At 34.8% G+C, this 17851-nt stretch overlaps 1 protein-coding gene across 5 annotated transcripts in view; it reads right to left on the bottom strand.

Annotated features, from left to right (window-relative positions):
* Positions 1-431: 431 nt before the first annotated feature.
* The window catches only part of SLC4A4 (solute carrier family 4 member 4), a 442709-nt gene continuing 425289 nt past the window's right edge, over positions 432-17851 (bottom strand). For all 5 annotated transcript variants that reach the window (XM_037829942.1, XM_037829943.1, XM_037829941.1 and 2 more), the window contains 6 exons: positions 12867-12935; positions 10424-10597; positions 7687-7848; positions 4610-4706; positions 2162-2243; positions 432-1473 (listed from right to left, as the gene is read on the bottom strand). In XM_037829942.1, coding sequence (XP_037685870.1) covers positions 2200-2243; positions 4610-4706; positions 7687-7848; positions 10424-10597; positions 12867-12935 — 546 coding nt within the window. In that variant the 3' untranslated portion in view covers positions 432-1473; positions 2162-2199. The remainder of the gene's footprint in view (positions 1474-2161; positions 2244-4609; positions 4707-7686; positions 7849-10423; positions 10598-12866; positions 12936-17851) is intronic.

The following is a 17851-nucleotide window of genomic DNA, read 5'->3' as shown; positions in this document are numbered from 1 at the left end:
ATTTCCTGTGGCTTTTGTATTGTAAATATGGGTTATTGTATCAGTGATGGTGACCGATATTTGGGTAACAAAATAGATTTACTCTCTTTTGCATAATAGAAATCTCTTGGACCCTGATGGATTTTTCATATGTGGTTGGGTTTTATGAAAACTGACATAATAGTCTGGATAACATTCCCCTTCACCTACCTTCACTCTTTCTCTTTTTAACTTTGTATATATGTGCACCAGCCACACACAGAGTACATACACAAACACACAAATATTTCAAAATGGAAAAAAATCTAACAATACTGAAGAGGACATTGACATAGTAATACAAACCAGCAGCTGTTATCAGTTATATCCATTACATAGGAGTTACTTCCTTCTTCTCCAATCACCTTCATAGAAAGTTAGATTTGTTTTAAAGAAAGGGAAAAAATGGATGCTTAGAAACATGGTGTTTTTAATATGATCTAGGCCTCTGGCTTACCCTAGAGATTGTGTGTTTGTGTGTGTGTGTAAAAATCACATTATATACAATACAATTTTTACAGAAAGCCTGGCAGCTACAAATAAGAGGTAGAACTACTCAAAACTATGTTTCCTGCTGCAGGAAAAAATTCATTTTCTTTACAGTAATTAAAAAAAAGTTTAAAAAATTGACAAAAAATAAGTTGCAGGTTAGGCCCCATAATTTAAACAACAAAATCTAGGAAGAAAAATATTCTTCAATGTACTCAACAGATAAGTTCATTAAAGGGTTAAAAAAAGTTGCATAGGAAAAAGGGACATTCCAGCACTTGCTACAATGATGGCAATAGTTTTCTACAGGGAGTAAAGTACCTTTAGTGTTTCTTCTTTTGATTACTCTAAGATTTGGGCTTATAAGCAGGAGCAAGTTAGAATAGCAGCACTTTTTCCAGTCCTGGAGAGCTCTGTAAGCAAGAAAGAAATCTGTCTGGAGGTCAAGGTTTGTTCTACCTGACAGAAAGACAAGCCAGTAAGCACAGCTCCAAAGCTAAAGTTCTAAGTCCCTTCAGTGTTTTAATAAAAGGTGTTACAAAATCCTTAATACTTTTGCCCTCCACTTAAAAAAGGAAAAGGACAGGATCTGTGAGTGTCTTCAGTGACAGAGGAATATGATTGTCAGAGGACACATCTGAAAGTATAAGAACATGGGGGATTCTGCAGATGTTATTTTTTAAGGTACAGTACACTATTGTCTTGATTTTACCTATGCAAGAGAGAAGCAAAGAGAGTGCTATATAATTTGGCCAGTGACCAAAAACTTAACAAAATACAAATTATAAAATAAACAAATAACCAGACAAAAACAGGAACATTAATAACAAAAACTGTCAGTTTTAAGAAAGACAAACAGGTTATAATGTAGTTTCTGTTCCCTTGCTCCTCCAGAAATAATCATTGTCTTCAGGCTCAAGTTCTATTCTAATTTGAGGCACAACTTTTACTGGAGTTCTAGGATGACTAGGAAAAAAGAAAAAAGAAAAACAAAAGACATAGTAAGTAAACCAGATTTCTTCAATTGTTTATACATTATACAGAAGCCAAATGTGCCATTTATTTTGTATTCTCTAAATGTGTATTTCCTCCTCTGTATTAAAAAACGATGCATCAGATATTTTTAAATAAAATGAAGGTAACAATAGAATCAAGAAATTCAAGTTAAAGTTTCATTAAATTTCATATCTAGATTGAAAAAGCAAAACCAACCCAAGAAGGGACTATTGGGTTGGTTATACTGTCAGTGACTGAAAGGCAAAAAGACTTACATGAAGAAAACATTTAGAAAATCAAGTAGGACCTGAAATCTTGGAGCCTTGTGTAAGACGTAAGGAAACTACTTGAGAAGAATAGCCAGGAAGCGCCAATTACTCCTTACATCAGAAATGATACTGATATGATAAGAGCTAATGTTGATCATGGACTTTAACTTAATGATACTGAAAGACTCCATTATTTCTAAGAATATGTAGGTCTCTAAGAATATTTTCTACCAATAAAAATGGGATGAGGTTTGGGAGTTGGGTCATTTATTTTAGATAAACTGTGGAGAGGAAGGAGAACAAGGAGTTCTCCCAATAATCTGCCATCGACTACATTTCTAAGGGGCAATCACCCCACAGAAAACGTAAAATACTGGGCTGTCCTTTACCTTGGTATATACTGAGTGACTGAAGGAAAGGAATTTTATCAGCATGATGTGTGGCGTTCAAGGAATGTTGATGATCTTTCTCCTAGGAAAAAAAATATGTTTTAAAAAAATCATAAATAGTAAGGCTTTTGGCAATGCATAAAATAAGAGTTAAAATAAAAATTGTCACAAAAATCGATCTGTCCACCCCATTGATGCATCTTTCACAAGTGGAAAGAGTAAGAAAGATGAGTTTAGACCATTTAAATAAACACTATATAAAGTTAAGTATAGTGTGACAAAGCCAAAATCACATAGTTGCCTCCACTCTGGGTTTTCTGGGATGGACCGATGTTGTTTTCCCCACTGAAAGTGGAAAGACGGGCATCATTTTTAGAGGGTGATGGCACTGATGTTAATGTCCAAGACTTGCCCTTATTTTTTTCTTCCATCTTCAGCATTTACAATTTTACCCTGCTGTTAATCATGAAAAGGAAAAACAAAAGATTTTGAGGAATTCTACTTCTATCAATTTTATTCTTTTATGGATTATACTAAAAGATCAACATGACATTAGAAAAGTTGTCAGAATGATCATGTTGATTTTGCGTAAGTATATTTCTAATAAATGTTTCAACTTTCAATTCCTCCTTTTAAAGGATTTTGGGGAGGATGAAGAACAACTGGCGCTCAGTAACCAATCTGCCATAAACTTTCTCCAGGAGCCTCAAGTTCTGTCTTTTTAAGCAGCCTTTAAATTGCACTTAGAAAGGTTCTACCAGGTTATGATGCCAACTGAAGACCTACAGGCTGGGTTCCTTTCACAGTCTCTGTTAACCATTAATGTTCTAGAGATGAAAAATAAAGCCAGATCATGCCTTGTGGGCTTGAATTCAAATAGATAATCTTCTTAATCAGATCCCATTGATAGGCATGAGCAGAAACTAGCCTTTAAATTGTACACCGAAGGTAGGTTGCTTTAACCCTTTGTTCTTTAAACCCAGTGTGGTAGCCAGCTCCCACCATGGCCCCAATGGTCCCTGCTTCCTGACATTTGTGTCTTTGACAATTCCCACCCACACTGTATCCAAGTTGGTCCCTGTGACCAGTATATTATGGCAGAGGTAACAGTATGCCACTTCAGAGATTAGGTTATAAAACATTGCAGCTTTTGTCTTGCTTTCTCTCCCTCTCTGATCACTTGCTCTGGGGGAAGCCATGTCATAAGAAGCTCTAGGGAGGCACCCACATAGTAAGGGACAGAAACTGCTCACCAACAGCCTTGGAGTAAGCATTGGAAGCAGATTCTCCTGCTCCAGACAAGTCTTCAGAGACTGCAGCCCTATCTCTAAGCTTGACAGCAACCTCATGAGACATCCTGAGCCAGAACCACCAGGTGCAGCTGTCCCTACATTTCTGAACTTCAGGAACTGAGAAAATACGTTTGTTGCTTTAAACTGCTAAGTTTTGTGGTAATTTATTACATAGCAATAGATTACTAATGTGCCCATTTCCCACCAATGGTCATTAACTTCAAATTATCTTCATAACCTCTTACAGACATTGAAATGGCATTGTCAAATAGAAATAAAAATGCTTTGACTGTCTTTTTTTTTTTTCCACAAAAAGTCAGCATACTTTGAAGTACATCTGGATCTATGTTATATAAATGCCACCATCTAAAAGAATGTATTTTCTTCAAATGAGAAAAAGTGAAAAGTAGCTTAGAAACAATAGCTCCTTATTACTGGAATAGCTTAAGGTATTCAATAACGTTACTACAGAGGCTTTCCCCCTTTTAAAAATGGCCTGTTACTCAATTACAGAGGAAAGATGACAAGTCACAAACCATTACACCTTAGCTACCCATATATTACCCCAGAAAGACCAGTGTCATTCCAAAGGTGATTCTGAAATAGCAGAAGGGCAATGAAGAAAATCAAGAAGAAAATGTACATATCTTTTAAGTAATACCCAAAAATTTGTGCTAATTTCATGAATGCCAATTTAACTGAAAGTAACAATTATTCCAAATTTTCAATATTGATAATTGACTCATTTATCATTGGGAGCCCATGGTGCAATTTCTCTTCTGAGCTGATTTGATCATTGTTGGAACCTAATACAAACAGTTACAGGCTGTGAAGTAATACTATGAGCTGCAATTCTAAATACCAGTGGAAAAAAAAAAACAATTAAAAAATATGGTTACAAGTTTAGCAACTAAAGAAACTGGTGATGACTTGGATCAGAGAGATGACTACCGAAAAAAAAAAAAAGGTTCTAGATGAAGGGAAGAAGAGTGAAGCTCAGGGAATGTAAAAATGAAGTTTTATAATAAAGTATATATCTTTACAAAGAAAAAAGAGAAAATATAGGGAAAGTTAATGTAGATGATCATTCTAAAAGTTTCTATCTTTACATGCAAATCATATTCAAGCAGGCACGCAAGAGGTTAGTTCTACTCACTGTCGGAAGGTTTGCTATCACTTAGGAAAGGCTGCTGTTCCATGATGTCCATTGGAATTTTAATACTTGGAACTTTTTCTGAGTATGGGCAGTCAGACTGTGAAAGAAAAGTACAAAACTTTTTAGAATGTTTTTAATATACAGTGCTCTCTACTTCTCCATATAAATCAAACCTATCATATATCATTTATATTAGTGCTAGGGAGAAAAGACCTATCGAACATCCAGCCTCAAGGAGACCTCCATATACACTTAAAATGAACCTCCTTCCTGTATTCTAATACTCTACCAAATACTATTTTATAGCTAAAGGGTCATTTCAATTTGCTGGCACCAATGATATTTGAAAATGTAAGGAAAAAGAAGATAAAAGAAAGAAGATAAAAAATAGATAAGAATGTTGTGTATGATGATCAGACAAGCACAATCAAGACTGGAATAAAATGGTAAAACCAGGCAGCTAATCATGGGACTGCTTAGAGAACTATCCACCTGGCCAAATCCAAATGGATTTCCAAAGGATTACTACTTTACTTTTTAAAGAATTCATTATATTGAATCCAAATCTACGTTTGGAACTGAAAAGATCCAATTCATCTTTTAACAAAGGCAAGGAGATGATCTTTACTTGAAAGAAACAGAAATGGGAACCAGGGTTCAAAGCAAATAAAGAAAAAAATAAATCTTAACATAAAGCCTTCTACCCCAATGAGAATGACTGTATGAGTAAATCTAAAGAGGGTAATGAGATGCAATATTTTTTCAAAGGACTAAGATAATGCACTTAAAATGACAAAAAAATGTGAAGATGTCCATGCATCTACCTTTATGAGATTGCCAAGAAGGACAATTACAGTATTTCAAATATTTCCCAAAATATTATCATATATAGATGGGCAGGTTGGCAGCAAGCCTTAATCACAGCCAGCCAGGCAGGTTCAAAAATGACTGCGAGTGGCAAAATGTTGGCAAGCCAAAATTTTCACTACTACTGCTCAGAAACATTCGAACTACAAACCTCCTGCCCCTGTGTGACTCCCTGTACCCATGGTCTTCACACCATGAGACCATCAGGTGAACATCAGGAGAGTTGCCTTCTGAATTTCGGTCCTCCAGATAATGGGATCAACAAACAGAACTTGCTGCACAGATGTACTCTAAATTGCCTGTCTAGACTCATTGTCTAGAACATATGCATACATTCGTTTGCAGTCGGGGGTGGGGTGGGGTGGCGAGGGGAGCAAGGAAGAGGATGATAAAAAGAAAAGAAATGAGTTCACACATTATTTTTAGGAAATCTGATGGAAATACTGGGCTGAAGATGGTAAATATTATTAATAAAATAATAGCACTGCCTAAATGAAATATTTGTTCAAAATCAAATCTAAGAATTGGAAGAGGCTCCTAGGTGCTGATTCAATCCAACTATTGGCATTTAGGGAGCACTAAATTTAGAACATTCCTAGAAGTTATTTTTATTTTTTTCTTAAACGCCATTAGAGAAAAGGCTTTTATAACCTTATTTCGTATTTTCATAACATGACTTGAATATTAAGTTGACTGTTCACATACACAAACTGAGGTGTCTGTTTTAAAGATTCAATATGAAATGTTACTTTAATCATCTCAATATATCAGGCAAATTTTTTTTTTCTTGAGTGGTCTGGAAATTTATTTTGAATTTTGAGTTCTACTTGAATGCATAAACAAACCATTCATCTTGATACTTATTGCATCTTAATCTCTGCTGCAATTTAAACACATTCTTTCTTTTCCTGTCATCATTGAAAAGAGAAAATCTATACACCTGTTCTTATTGAAGATGGATGATGACAGTCATAAAAGCTCCCTCAGACACTTTTTCTCTTTGGCTAAATGTGCCTTGTAAATTTAGCCTTTTCTTTTTAGATCAATATATCTGAAATCCAATTCTGTCTGTTGCCTTCCTTCACTGTACTAGTTCCATGTTGTCCAAAAAGAATATAGTCAGACAACTTGACCAACTGGAAATAATCAGGCAGTCATGGATTAGAATTTTGGCATTGCAACTTATGGCTCTCATACTTGGAAAAATAACATTTCTTAATCTAAATTTTCTCATCTGTAAAACAGGAACAATACATGCTTTAAATGGCTGTTATGAAAAATCAGGGTAAGACATGCATTATCAATGAAAATTATCAAGTACAAAGTAGACACTTAACTAAAAAGTAACTATACTCTCACTTTAAAATGGGTTATGAAACAGAAAAGTTATTTGTGATAATGTACCGCATAAAATCCAGAACAAATCTTCACACAGAAAATGCCATTTTGGCAATTGTTTCAAAAGACTACTAAGATAAACATTGTGCATGTGCATTAAGAAGAACAAATCCCAGCTTTTCTCCTAAAATTGATTACAGACCCTATTAGAGAATCTGCATTTCTGAAATGGGCAATAATTTTATTTATCAACTTAATCAGCCAATGGCAGGAGGACTATCTGGACTATGATAATGACCTCTACAATTATGTAAAAAAGAACCCAAACTCTAATTCTCATTCTCTTTTATTGAAGGTGTATAGGAAATAATCCCAAATCATGTTAGTATAAATAGAGTGCTAGTATAAGTACAATAGCAGAGAACTTTGGTGGAGAGCATACTCAAGTGAAAACACAGATCATGTAGGGTGAGATCTCTGATATCTATCTACATTTATGCTTAAAACTACATAAATTTGAGTTACTCTCAAATTTAAAGTCTGGATTATCAATAGGAAACTAAATACATTTTATAGCATTATTAAGCAAATCTCCTTCATACCTCTGAGACCGTAGTTTTTTAAATGTGGTGGGCCTTATTTTAGGTCATTATGTCATTATTAGTTATTAACGGTTACAGAAAGAATTCAGAAATCTATAACACTAACAAGAGAACACAAAGGACAAAGGAAGTTGAAATGATGACATGTGACATACATAGGTATACATTCTTGGAGCTCAGCCCTCTATCTTGCATCAGGAATAGGAAATACTGATGCAAGTACTTTGTTCCTTTAACTAACTTTATTTGCAGTTTTGGAAAATTCCTTACATCATCATTGTCACTGTCCAGACTTCCTTTCTTTTTCTTCTTTTTCTTCTCATCCTCCTTCTTTTTCTTGTCCTTTTCTGGAATGACATCATCAAGGAAGCTGAGGTCATGCTGGGAGAAGAGGTAGTCCATGCCTTTTCTGACAGCTACAAGTGCCAAGATCTGAAAGGATAAAGGTAAAAAGTAGGAAAGGATGCCATATAAGATGAATTCATAGTGAGCGCTGACACTCACACATCAAAGCAAGCAGAAACCTATTTGGTGAAAGACTAGAATATGACAGAACTCTTGCTTGTATGGGCTTATATTAAGTGAACCATAAACGTTTTCTTCACGAGTAAAGTAGGTTCATAAAAGTCTTAGCTAAACCTTACATTGTTTTGTCTCCTGAAGTGTATGATCTCATCAATTAGAATTATAATGTGAACGGAATATTTTTGAAACCATTTTCCTCCATGTCAGATTTTTAATATAATAACTAAAAGCTTAAAGGAGAAAAAGCCTGTAAATAATTTCTAATTATTCAAAGTTAAAATATCATATGTATTTTCTTTAAATATAGAGAATTTGTACATCACACAGTGCATTAAGAGTCTCCTGAAGTGTATGATCTCATCAATTAGAATTATAATGTGAACGGAATATTTTTGAAACCATTTTCCTCCATGTCAGATTTTTAATAAAATAAATAAAAGCTTAAAGGAGAAAAAGCCTGTAAATAATTTCTAATTATTCAAAGTTAAAATATCATATGTATTTTCTTTAAATATAGAGAATTTGTACATCACACAGTGCATTAAGAGTCTCCTGAAGTGTATGATCTCATCAATTAGAATTATAATGTGAACGGAATATTTTTGAAACCATTTTCCTCCATGTCAGATTTTTAATAAAATAAATAAAAGCTTAAAGGAGAAAAAGCCTGTAAATAATTTCTAATTATTCAAAGTTAAAATATCATATGTATTTTTTTAAATATAGAAAATTTGTACATCACACAGTGCAAAATATTAACAATGAGGTAGTCCTTGAGTGTCCGCCTAGGCCATTTAATTTTACTGGACTACTTCAATCATCACCATTAACTGAATACTTACCATATGCCAAATACTGTGCTAAACTCTTAGGTAATATTATCTTATTTCTCTCTACCACAACCCTAAGAAGTAGATATTTTTATCTCCACCTTCTATTGAGAAAACTTAAGTTAAAGATGCTAAGTATCTTATCCAAGATCACAAAGCCAGATAGAGGACAGATACAAACAGCCCAGGTATCTGCATCCAAAACCAGAATTCTTAACCTCTGTATCTTTAATTCTATTAATTGCTCCTGAGAAGTTAACTTCTGAAGGTACATTAAAGATGTCTTCTCTCAGTAGTAAATTTAATATGCAATAGAAAATAGGAGACTAAGATTTGGGTCCTGGCTCGACCCCAAATTAAAACAGGTGTGTGCTTAAGCACATAATTCTCTCTATGTGTCAGTTCCTTCATCTCCCAGAGAAATTAATAATACCTGCCCTACTAATTTTATAGGATTGTTCTGAGATCAAATATAAACTCCAAAAGATAAAAGTACTTTGAAAAAGGTAAGGAATTTTTCATTACTATTTAGCACATGCAATTAAGTGATTTATTGCATATGTTACAAATTTTTTCAGTTCTAACTTCATTTTTCCTAGTTTTAGCAAAACTAGTAGATACGTAATATGACTAGGTAAATGAGAGTCATTCCTTATCTTAAATATGTTTGCCAGTAGGTTAACAGAGTTTAAGTTAAAAAGAGAGAGATAAGAGACCATCAAGAAGAAAAAAGCTGACTCTACTAATATCACTAATATTTTATACCACTATTTTCTGCTCCCTGGAAGAAAAAAAAAGTTACAAACAACAGATACACATAAAATAAAGTAATAATCCTAGTTAAAATTAAGAGGATTTTTATAGAAAATAGAATATGGTCAGTGTGTGGAGACTCTGATTCCAGAACCACGTAAGAGACAGAGTGGACGTGAGGCTGGCTATGTGACTTGTTTTGAGTGTATGTATGTGCACTGTCTTGCAAGAATCAGAGTGCCATGGTAAATTCTAAAATTCAATGATGAAGCCAAACAGAGACCTAACATTTTATTTTTCTCTTCTTTCACTTGTGAATATTAGTTTTCCTTTGCTTTTCATCACATCACGGCAACGATAGAGAGCCCAGCTTCATTCTTAAACTTAGCAGGATACAAACCAGCAAGGACTTCAAAAACTGAACACATTCCGTTTCTTCTAATTCACTGGGTGACCTCTCACAAGTTACCAAAACTCTCTATTATTTGGAATGAATTGTACTGGACTGTGCTATTTTGATTGATTCCACTGTACATTGATATTTTAAAAATAACAAATGGAAATTGGTGTTCACTACATGCCAGGCATTGTGCCAGACACTTGATATCATTATCAGTAAACCTCCGAACAATAACAGCAATGCCATCCCCATTTTACTGATGAGGAAATGGCAGCTCAGGAAGGTCCACTGAGCTGCATGAACCAGAGCCAGAGTTTAATTCAAGTGAATCTGATTCTAAAGTCCAGTCCTGTACTGCAGACAGGGAACTTTTACAACAATACAACTAACCAAAGCTAGAAAAATGAAACCACACAGAAGACACATGTGCCTTCAATATCACAATAACCACATGATACTAGTGTGACAACATGGGTAGGTTCAACAAGGGAATTCCTACCATGACTGGAAAAATGATAGCAGCCACAGTTGACTTGAGGATCCAGAGCAGTGCCAGACACACCATCTGCAGGAAAGTGAACAGGTGTACTCTGCGCAGGGGGACGTGACGCAGGTAGATGAAGTCAGGCTGATGCTTCAGGGGCATCAGAAGCAGCTTCAGACGGTCCATGAACTGGGGAGGAAAGGGCAGAGCATTCAACTGCATTACTTCAGGGGCTGATACACAAAGCCATTTCCACCATGCCTAACTAACCACTAGTGACTTATATTCCATAATTTAGGTAATTTTAAGGGACAAATCACTGGTCAGGGAGTAAATATACTCTAGCACAGTCATTGTAGGACATAGTATAAGTCTCCTCTAACTTTTGTTATTACTTCACAGGAATGTTATGCAGAATAAAATAACAAAGCAAAATATAAACTATAGCTGCTTCTCTAGTTTCTATTTTTATTATTTGTGTCTCGCAATAGATGATCTTGTGCCTATCTTAGTAATGATATGCTGAAAGAAGACATCTAACTCATATACCTTACTCTATCTCAGTTGTCTTACCTAAAAGAAGAGGTGATGGTACTATGCATTATAAATATTTCAGGGATTTTTCAAGTATATAAAAGGAATATCCAATTTGCAAACAGGAATCCATTGATATTTTCATGCATTTTGCATTGTTTATTTATAGGAAAATTTAAACAATACATTCAACAATGTATACATGTTTCTTCTCAGTGAAAAGCCCCCTGAATATTACAATGTGTTTGAATGTAAGCAACAAAGTACTTGAATCAAGGATGGGTTATCACACTGTTATATATAAACAGATATTGAAATGACTGTTGAGCAACAATTTGCCAAGCACTGTACTTCAATGAATAACTGCTGAGTTGCACTGATGATGATGATGATGATGATGATGATGAAGACATGATAATTGAAAACCTATCATAGGGTCTTTCAGATGGCAGATTTTCAACAGCTATTGAATAATTGTGTGACAGAATGGGAATCTAGAAAGAACATAGATAATTTCTTCACTTTCTTTCTGGAGGGAAGGTAGAAGTATAAAAGTAGACTATCACAAATAATCTTCTCTGAAATGATTATCCTATCTAAAAGTCTTCTTTCTTCTTCCAGAGCTATTTTTGACTAATAAGGACCTTCCCATTTATAAAAATTGGGTTACAAAATTTCTTGCTAAATCAAATCTTGCCAAAAAGGTCTAAAAGACAAAGGTAGGGAAAGAGAAAAATAGGGGCAAAAGCACAGAATTTAAGAAATCCACCAGCCACTCCCTCAGCAAAGCATTCTTTTTCCCATCATGATGAAATTGTTGATTTTTTTTCTTTCTATTTAATAAACATATACTAAGCACAAACCATTGATAAGGCACCTAAATTTAAAATCAAACTTGTGGTCTAGGCTGGCTTATCAAGGCTACACAACATTAACTACTAGTTTGGGGGCCATATTAGTTTCAAAATTTTCCCTTTATGGGAATAAAGAATATTTAAAATATCAGGTAAAAATAAAGTATTTTCACAAATTTATGCTTCCCCAAAGTTTCATGGACACAAATAAACCCACATTCACATTCACTTGGTCCAATCTATGAAGAACCAACATGTATGTAGTAACAAATCTTCAAATGGTGAAGAATTCTACTCTATGAACCTAACAGGGAAAAATAAAACAGTCTTATCTCTTTTTTGGGAGTCTGGCCACTTGCCCAGCTTTATCTGATTCTAAACCCAAATTAATCTAAGTTCAATAAATGAAAGCAAGGATTATTTTGAAGGGATTCAAAATTTTTTTTTATGATGTTCAAAGAACATGCAGTCTTTTCCCATTAAAACATTACTAAGTGCTAAATAAGGCTACAATTAACAAGGTGCCAGAAAGCAGCAGAAGTACTTTCAGTTTCCTGGTGCCAATTAAATTAAACCTCAAATGAACGAAAAAGTCCCTTACAAAGTTTTCCCTATTGATTTTTTAAAAAGAGGTCAGTCGTGAATAGCTGAAGTTTTCATCAAAACAACACACAACCCACACTGACTTGATTCTTTTATTGGTACAAGACTTTCAATCACTGCTCTCAGCCATGTGAAAGCAAATCAAAAGAATAGCCTATTCTTGGTAAAGGGTTAAGGCAGATGGACAAATAGTATCTTGAAGAGCACATTAAAAGTTGTTAGATCTCTCTCTTACTTTCCTGGTCATACTTCAAGAATGGATATTTATGATAATGTTTGTTAACACAGGCTAACTTTGTTGATCATACCAGAAATGAAAAGCGGGTAAATGGTAAAAAAAAGAAGAAATTAAATGTATTTTTAAAAATCAGTGGTTAATGGTTAGCACTTTTCTCCAGAGATCTATTACTAGAATGTTCTTAGTACTAGAATTATATCTCTATTCTTAGATTGCCAAGAAAACTTACCTGCACACCATTAAGGGATGCGACTCCCATATACAGGAACACACCATAGAGCACAGGCATAGGAATAAACTAAGAAGGAAAAAAAAATGGAAAAAGTTTAAAAATAACAGCAACAATAAAACAGGAATGGAGAGGGAGATTTTAAATAAAGGCTAAATCTGAAACTAAATGATAGTATATAATATAATATAGTGACCTCTAATTAGTGTCCTTTATTCAACATTTAATAAACTTCTAAAACCCTTTGTACAAGAAATAAATGAAGGAGGGTCAAAGGGACTTTTACATTTCATTTGATGTCTATGCTTCTTTCTTTCTTTCTTTTTTTTTTTTTAACTATGGGCATTTTTTAAATCAATGCCTTAACAGTGAGTAGTTCCGATGTGATGTTAGTAACTTTTATCTATTCTTAGCCTTTTAAATGTCCTTGGTACTGAGGAAGCTAAGCAAATCAGGGATGATTTGGTTTCTCGAGGTTTTCTACCTGGACAAAAGATTCCCATCCTTGGGGTCTGAACAGAAGGTCAAGTAATTTCAAGAGTTTTCAAAGCCAAAATACTAAAATCTAAAATCAGAAGTCAAGAAGTCAAATCTTACCAAACCTATGTAAAGAAAGCTATTGTGGCCAGAAAACATAGTATGGCTTTAGAGTAAGTTTTGAAGCCCTATCACATGTATTAACTAAAGCACAATTCCTATTAGCCTCTCCTGGTGATTACCTAAAACAGTTCTGTATCTGAGACCTTTTGGCCATTAGCAGAGATCTAGTAAATTCTAAAATGTGTCATGACTGCCTCCAATTACTAGTGTTAGCTATGCTGGTGAAATTATTATTGGTTAAAGGTTAAATTCATATGGAATAAATATACCCATTTACATAAAAATTCAAATGGTTCTTCTAAGAAGGACTAGAAATTTTAACGTAGCTAATTTGATCCCGAGCTCAGAAAAAACAAATGACACAGAACGTTTAAGGGTGCGTGAGGGATGTTGGTGGTGGGGAAGCCGTGGGTGCTGTAATACCCAACAATCACCACAAAGAGGTGGACACATCACATTCAAGGCACTTCAGTTCTGCCACGTGCTTATTTTCCTTTAGAATGTGCATGTTTGTATTCAGTACAATTCCTCTGTATAATTTTACTAAGAATAATAAATAACAAAGGGGCCATTTTATAGCTTTGACTAAGTGCTTTATTTCTTCAGTACCTTCTGCAAGCAAAGGGCACTTCAATTTTTCGTTAATATATGATGACCTCTTTTTTAATATTTCTTTTCTAATTCTTTGGGAAGGAAAGAGAGGTGGAAGAGGAGAGGGGAAATACAGTTCATGGAAAACTGGCTAGTGTTCTTGCAGTAGTTACTTTTTAATCGTAGTAGAACATTTTTCTAACTTGAAAGAAAGTAATTCCAAAGGTGATTCCTGGACCCATCCCCACCCCTCACATTAGTTTGGCTAAATCTTTTCTCCAATGTCCTAATGCCAAAGTGGAGGAAAGTTGTGCCTTGGTGACTGGGTCTGTTGTATTAGATTTATGATTACATATATTGCTGAATCCACCGCAAAATAAAATCCGAAAATATTAACCCAGAGTGTCACGGGTGTGAGCAGGAAATTAGCTTTAGATATGAAGTCTTTATTTGTAAACATTCATTTTTTGATGTTGAGGAAAGGGTGCAAGGAAGGCAATTAAGTCAATTCTGGCCAACTTTATGTGATACAAATGTCTTATGAAAATTTCCATTTTCTATACAACAGTGCATTTTCTTAATAAAAATCTTCAGCTTGAAAATCATAGTGAAACTTGACACAATTACTAAATTAGATGAATTTTTAAATTGAAATTGTTTTATGAATGATATCAGAAGGCCAATTCTTAAGACTTCATTATCACTGTAATAGAAACTTCTCAAAGGAAGGAAAAGAAGGATGTGTTTTTAAAAGATTTGACCCAATTTAAACTTGTATAATATATGGTAATAGTATAAAGAAATTTTTACAAGGCAAAACAGGAGATATTAAAATAAAAAGCACAGGGAATACTAAGTTTGTAAATACATAAAGACTTGCCAGGTGATAAAATTATGCAAAGAAAATTTTAGAAACAATCAATCATACCCAGCAAGCCAAAAGCAAATTATATTTCATATATATTTGATGCATGTAATAGATATTAAATTAAAAAAGAAAAATTTGAGTAATTAATCCTATGACCTGAAAGAATAATGAAATTCAGATGAAGTTAAAGATTTAACATATTCAGATCACATCACCACTCTTTCTCATTTGTTGCCTCCCTTTGTTTTTGCTGATAGTGTTAGAAAACTCCCATAAGGAAAACGTGCAAAACGGTAATTTAATAAACAGTTCAACCATGTTTGTCCACAACACAGAATTCAGTACAGGAATGAGACTTCACAAATGTCAGAAAGATCTTGGTTCACATTCTGGCTCAATTAGTTGTGTAACAGGAGCAAGTTATTCACTTCTATGAGCCTCAGTATTCTCATCTAGAAAGTGATCATGATAGAGAATAAGTAACAAAATATCTAGTTCAGGGCCTGACTCATAATAGGTACTCAATAAATGATAAGTGTGGCATTGGCGTTGTCATCATCGGGACTTTCACTGACAAGTTGGGGAACCCGCATCTGCTCAAGAACAAATCTCTTTGGTGGCGGTGAGAGGGCAACAGACGGACAGGCCAGAGGATGGCTGCAAAGGTCTGACCCAAAGCCATGGTTTGTTTAAGCTCTGTTACACTGCCCTTTCAAGCTACGACGACTGTCTTCAGAAACATGTTATCAAAGTAATATCCTAATACCCTTAAGCCTTAAAAATCTAAACCAATAAGTACATCCTTTTTATTCTTAGCTACGGAATGGTGACACAAATGCAGCTGCTTTTCTGGAAATTGCTGACTTGCAATCTGGTCCCCAGTCATTGAAGAAACTGGAAAGAAGCATGATGAGGAGTTTGTGAAAATGCCTTATTTCTCTCCATGTAACGGAGACTTGGAAATTGGATTGAGGAGGCTAGAGAAGATCATCTCATGGGAAATGAAAGAGAATGAGTACCTTGAGGGTGAGTACTGTGTTTTATTTTAAAAGGTGACAAATCATGTGATGGCTATGAGATCAGGATTTAGAGTCAGAACTACCTGAGATTGAATTTTGGTGCTACAAGTTAAGAACTTTGTGACCTGGCAAGTTATTCACAGATTTTCCTATCCTTAAAATGGAGATAATTATTAGTACCTTTCCGGTAGGTGTTATTAAAAGAATAAATTTTAAAAAATCTGTTCAGAGCCCTTAATCCAATACTAAGTTCAATAAATGGTAGCTGTTATTGCAATCATCATCATCATTGTCGTCATCATCACCACTCTTTGTTTCCCTGGTACTGAGCAGAGTTCCTGGCATATTGTAGGTGCTCAAAAAAATGTTTGCCAAATACAAATTAAATGCTATCCTCCACATTTTAGAACACTAAACAAATCTTACAGATAAATTTTGGCCACCACTCACATTAAAGATAAACTAATTCAGGCAAAGGCAACAGAATAGCTGTGAACTTTACTTGATCTTTATTTCTCTGGGTTTGCCAAAAGAATGGAAAAAGTAAGCTCAAGGAACTGCCTTTGATCTTTTTGCTCCTCTTTAATCTCCCCTAATTCTCCCAACCCATACAGTATAGTAGTTTAGGCAATATTTCCACAGCGGAAGCACAGATCTAAACTGTTTAACCTGCTAGTTATTCCTGCTTCCCAACAGTTCTGTACTGAATCAATGGTTAGATTCTATGCTTTGAGGCATGTATGAGCTATAGCCAGCTAAGGTCAAGGGGTAGCCTTGTGAACTGAAAACTAATATACAACAATTCCTTACATTCTCCAACATAAAAAGACAAATTTCAGCAAAGAGATTAAAACAGAAGTCATAAACTTCATGTTCAAAGTATACTTGCATAAGCAGGCATGAGGAACCATTACCTAAAACTGCTTAATGCGTGGGAGAAAAGTATTAGGATCATATGAGGCCACTAACCTTGTAGGAATGTGGAGAGTGGGGCAGGGAGGGTGTTGAGACATTCCCTTTGAAAAGTAAAAGTCAAACATTTCTCTTGATCCCATTCATTTGATTTGCTTTTCAAAGGCAAACTTATAAGTAAAACCATTCTCTGAAGTTGTCAAATGTTTCTTTAAAAAACATATAGTCACATGGTGGAGGAAAAAAGTTCCCCTCCTCCAGGGTGACCCCTGACACCACTTTCTGTGTGAATTCTGAAGTTAATTTTTAATCTTGACTTTTACTTAGTCATAACTTAGGTTTCAGTTAAGCTGTACCTTCAACGTCTACTTCTTCCTGTATTGACTTTTCAAGTTTGCTAACAAAAGTTATGTACTGAAAACCCCGAACTTCAATAGTAAAAGAGCAGCACACAAGATCTGAAATTAGCTGACTTTATCAGGAAAGGGATTCCTGAAGTAAGGAAAGCCTTACTTTCCAAAGAAAGAAACAAAATAGCCAATGCTAGACTATTTTATTCTCATTGTTTTAAAATCTAGGTCTTCCACAATATGTTGGAAACTATAGAAACACAATTTCATTTCCCACATTTGGGGCAAAAGCTGGTCAAACAAAAATGTTTGCTGGACTACCTCTTGCACTGACTCTTACCGTGACACTGTGTTGACCCAAAGCTGCTAGGTAGAAATAATCATGATTGTGGACACTAGCCACTGAATGAGGGTGAGCCAAAGCATGGATTACTTAACAGAAGGTCAACGGAAAAGCAAGCTCACACTCACTGATCCCTTATACCTATCTCTCTTTCTCCTTTCTCTGAATTCTAATCTGCTCCTGTAAATACTAAAGTCCTTTGCATATTGGAGGCAAAGAGAATCACTGTAAGGAACAAAAGGGCTTTCAGCTTTAACTCCTCTACAGCCATATTTGGGTGCAGGGTGAGAAAATAGCTAGGA

This window comes from Choloepus didactylus, chromosome 3, assembly GCF_015220235.1.
Source record: "Choloepus didactylus isolate mChoDid1 chromosome 3, mChoDid1.pri, whole genome shotgun sequence".
NCBI lineage: Eukaryota > Metazoa > Chordata > Mammalia > Pilosa > Megalonychidae > Choloepus > Choloepus didactylus.
This window is presented reverse-complemented; position numbering and strand designations above follow the sequence as displayed.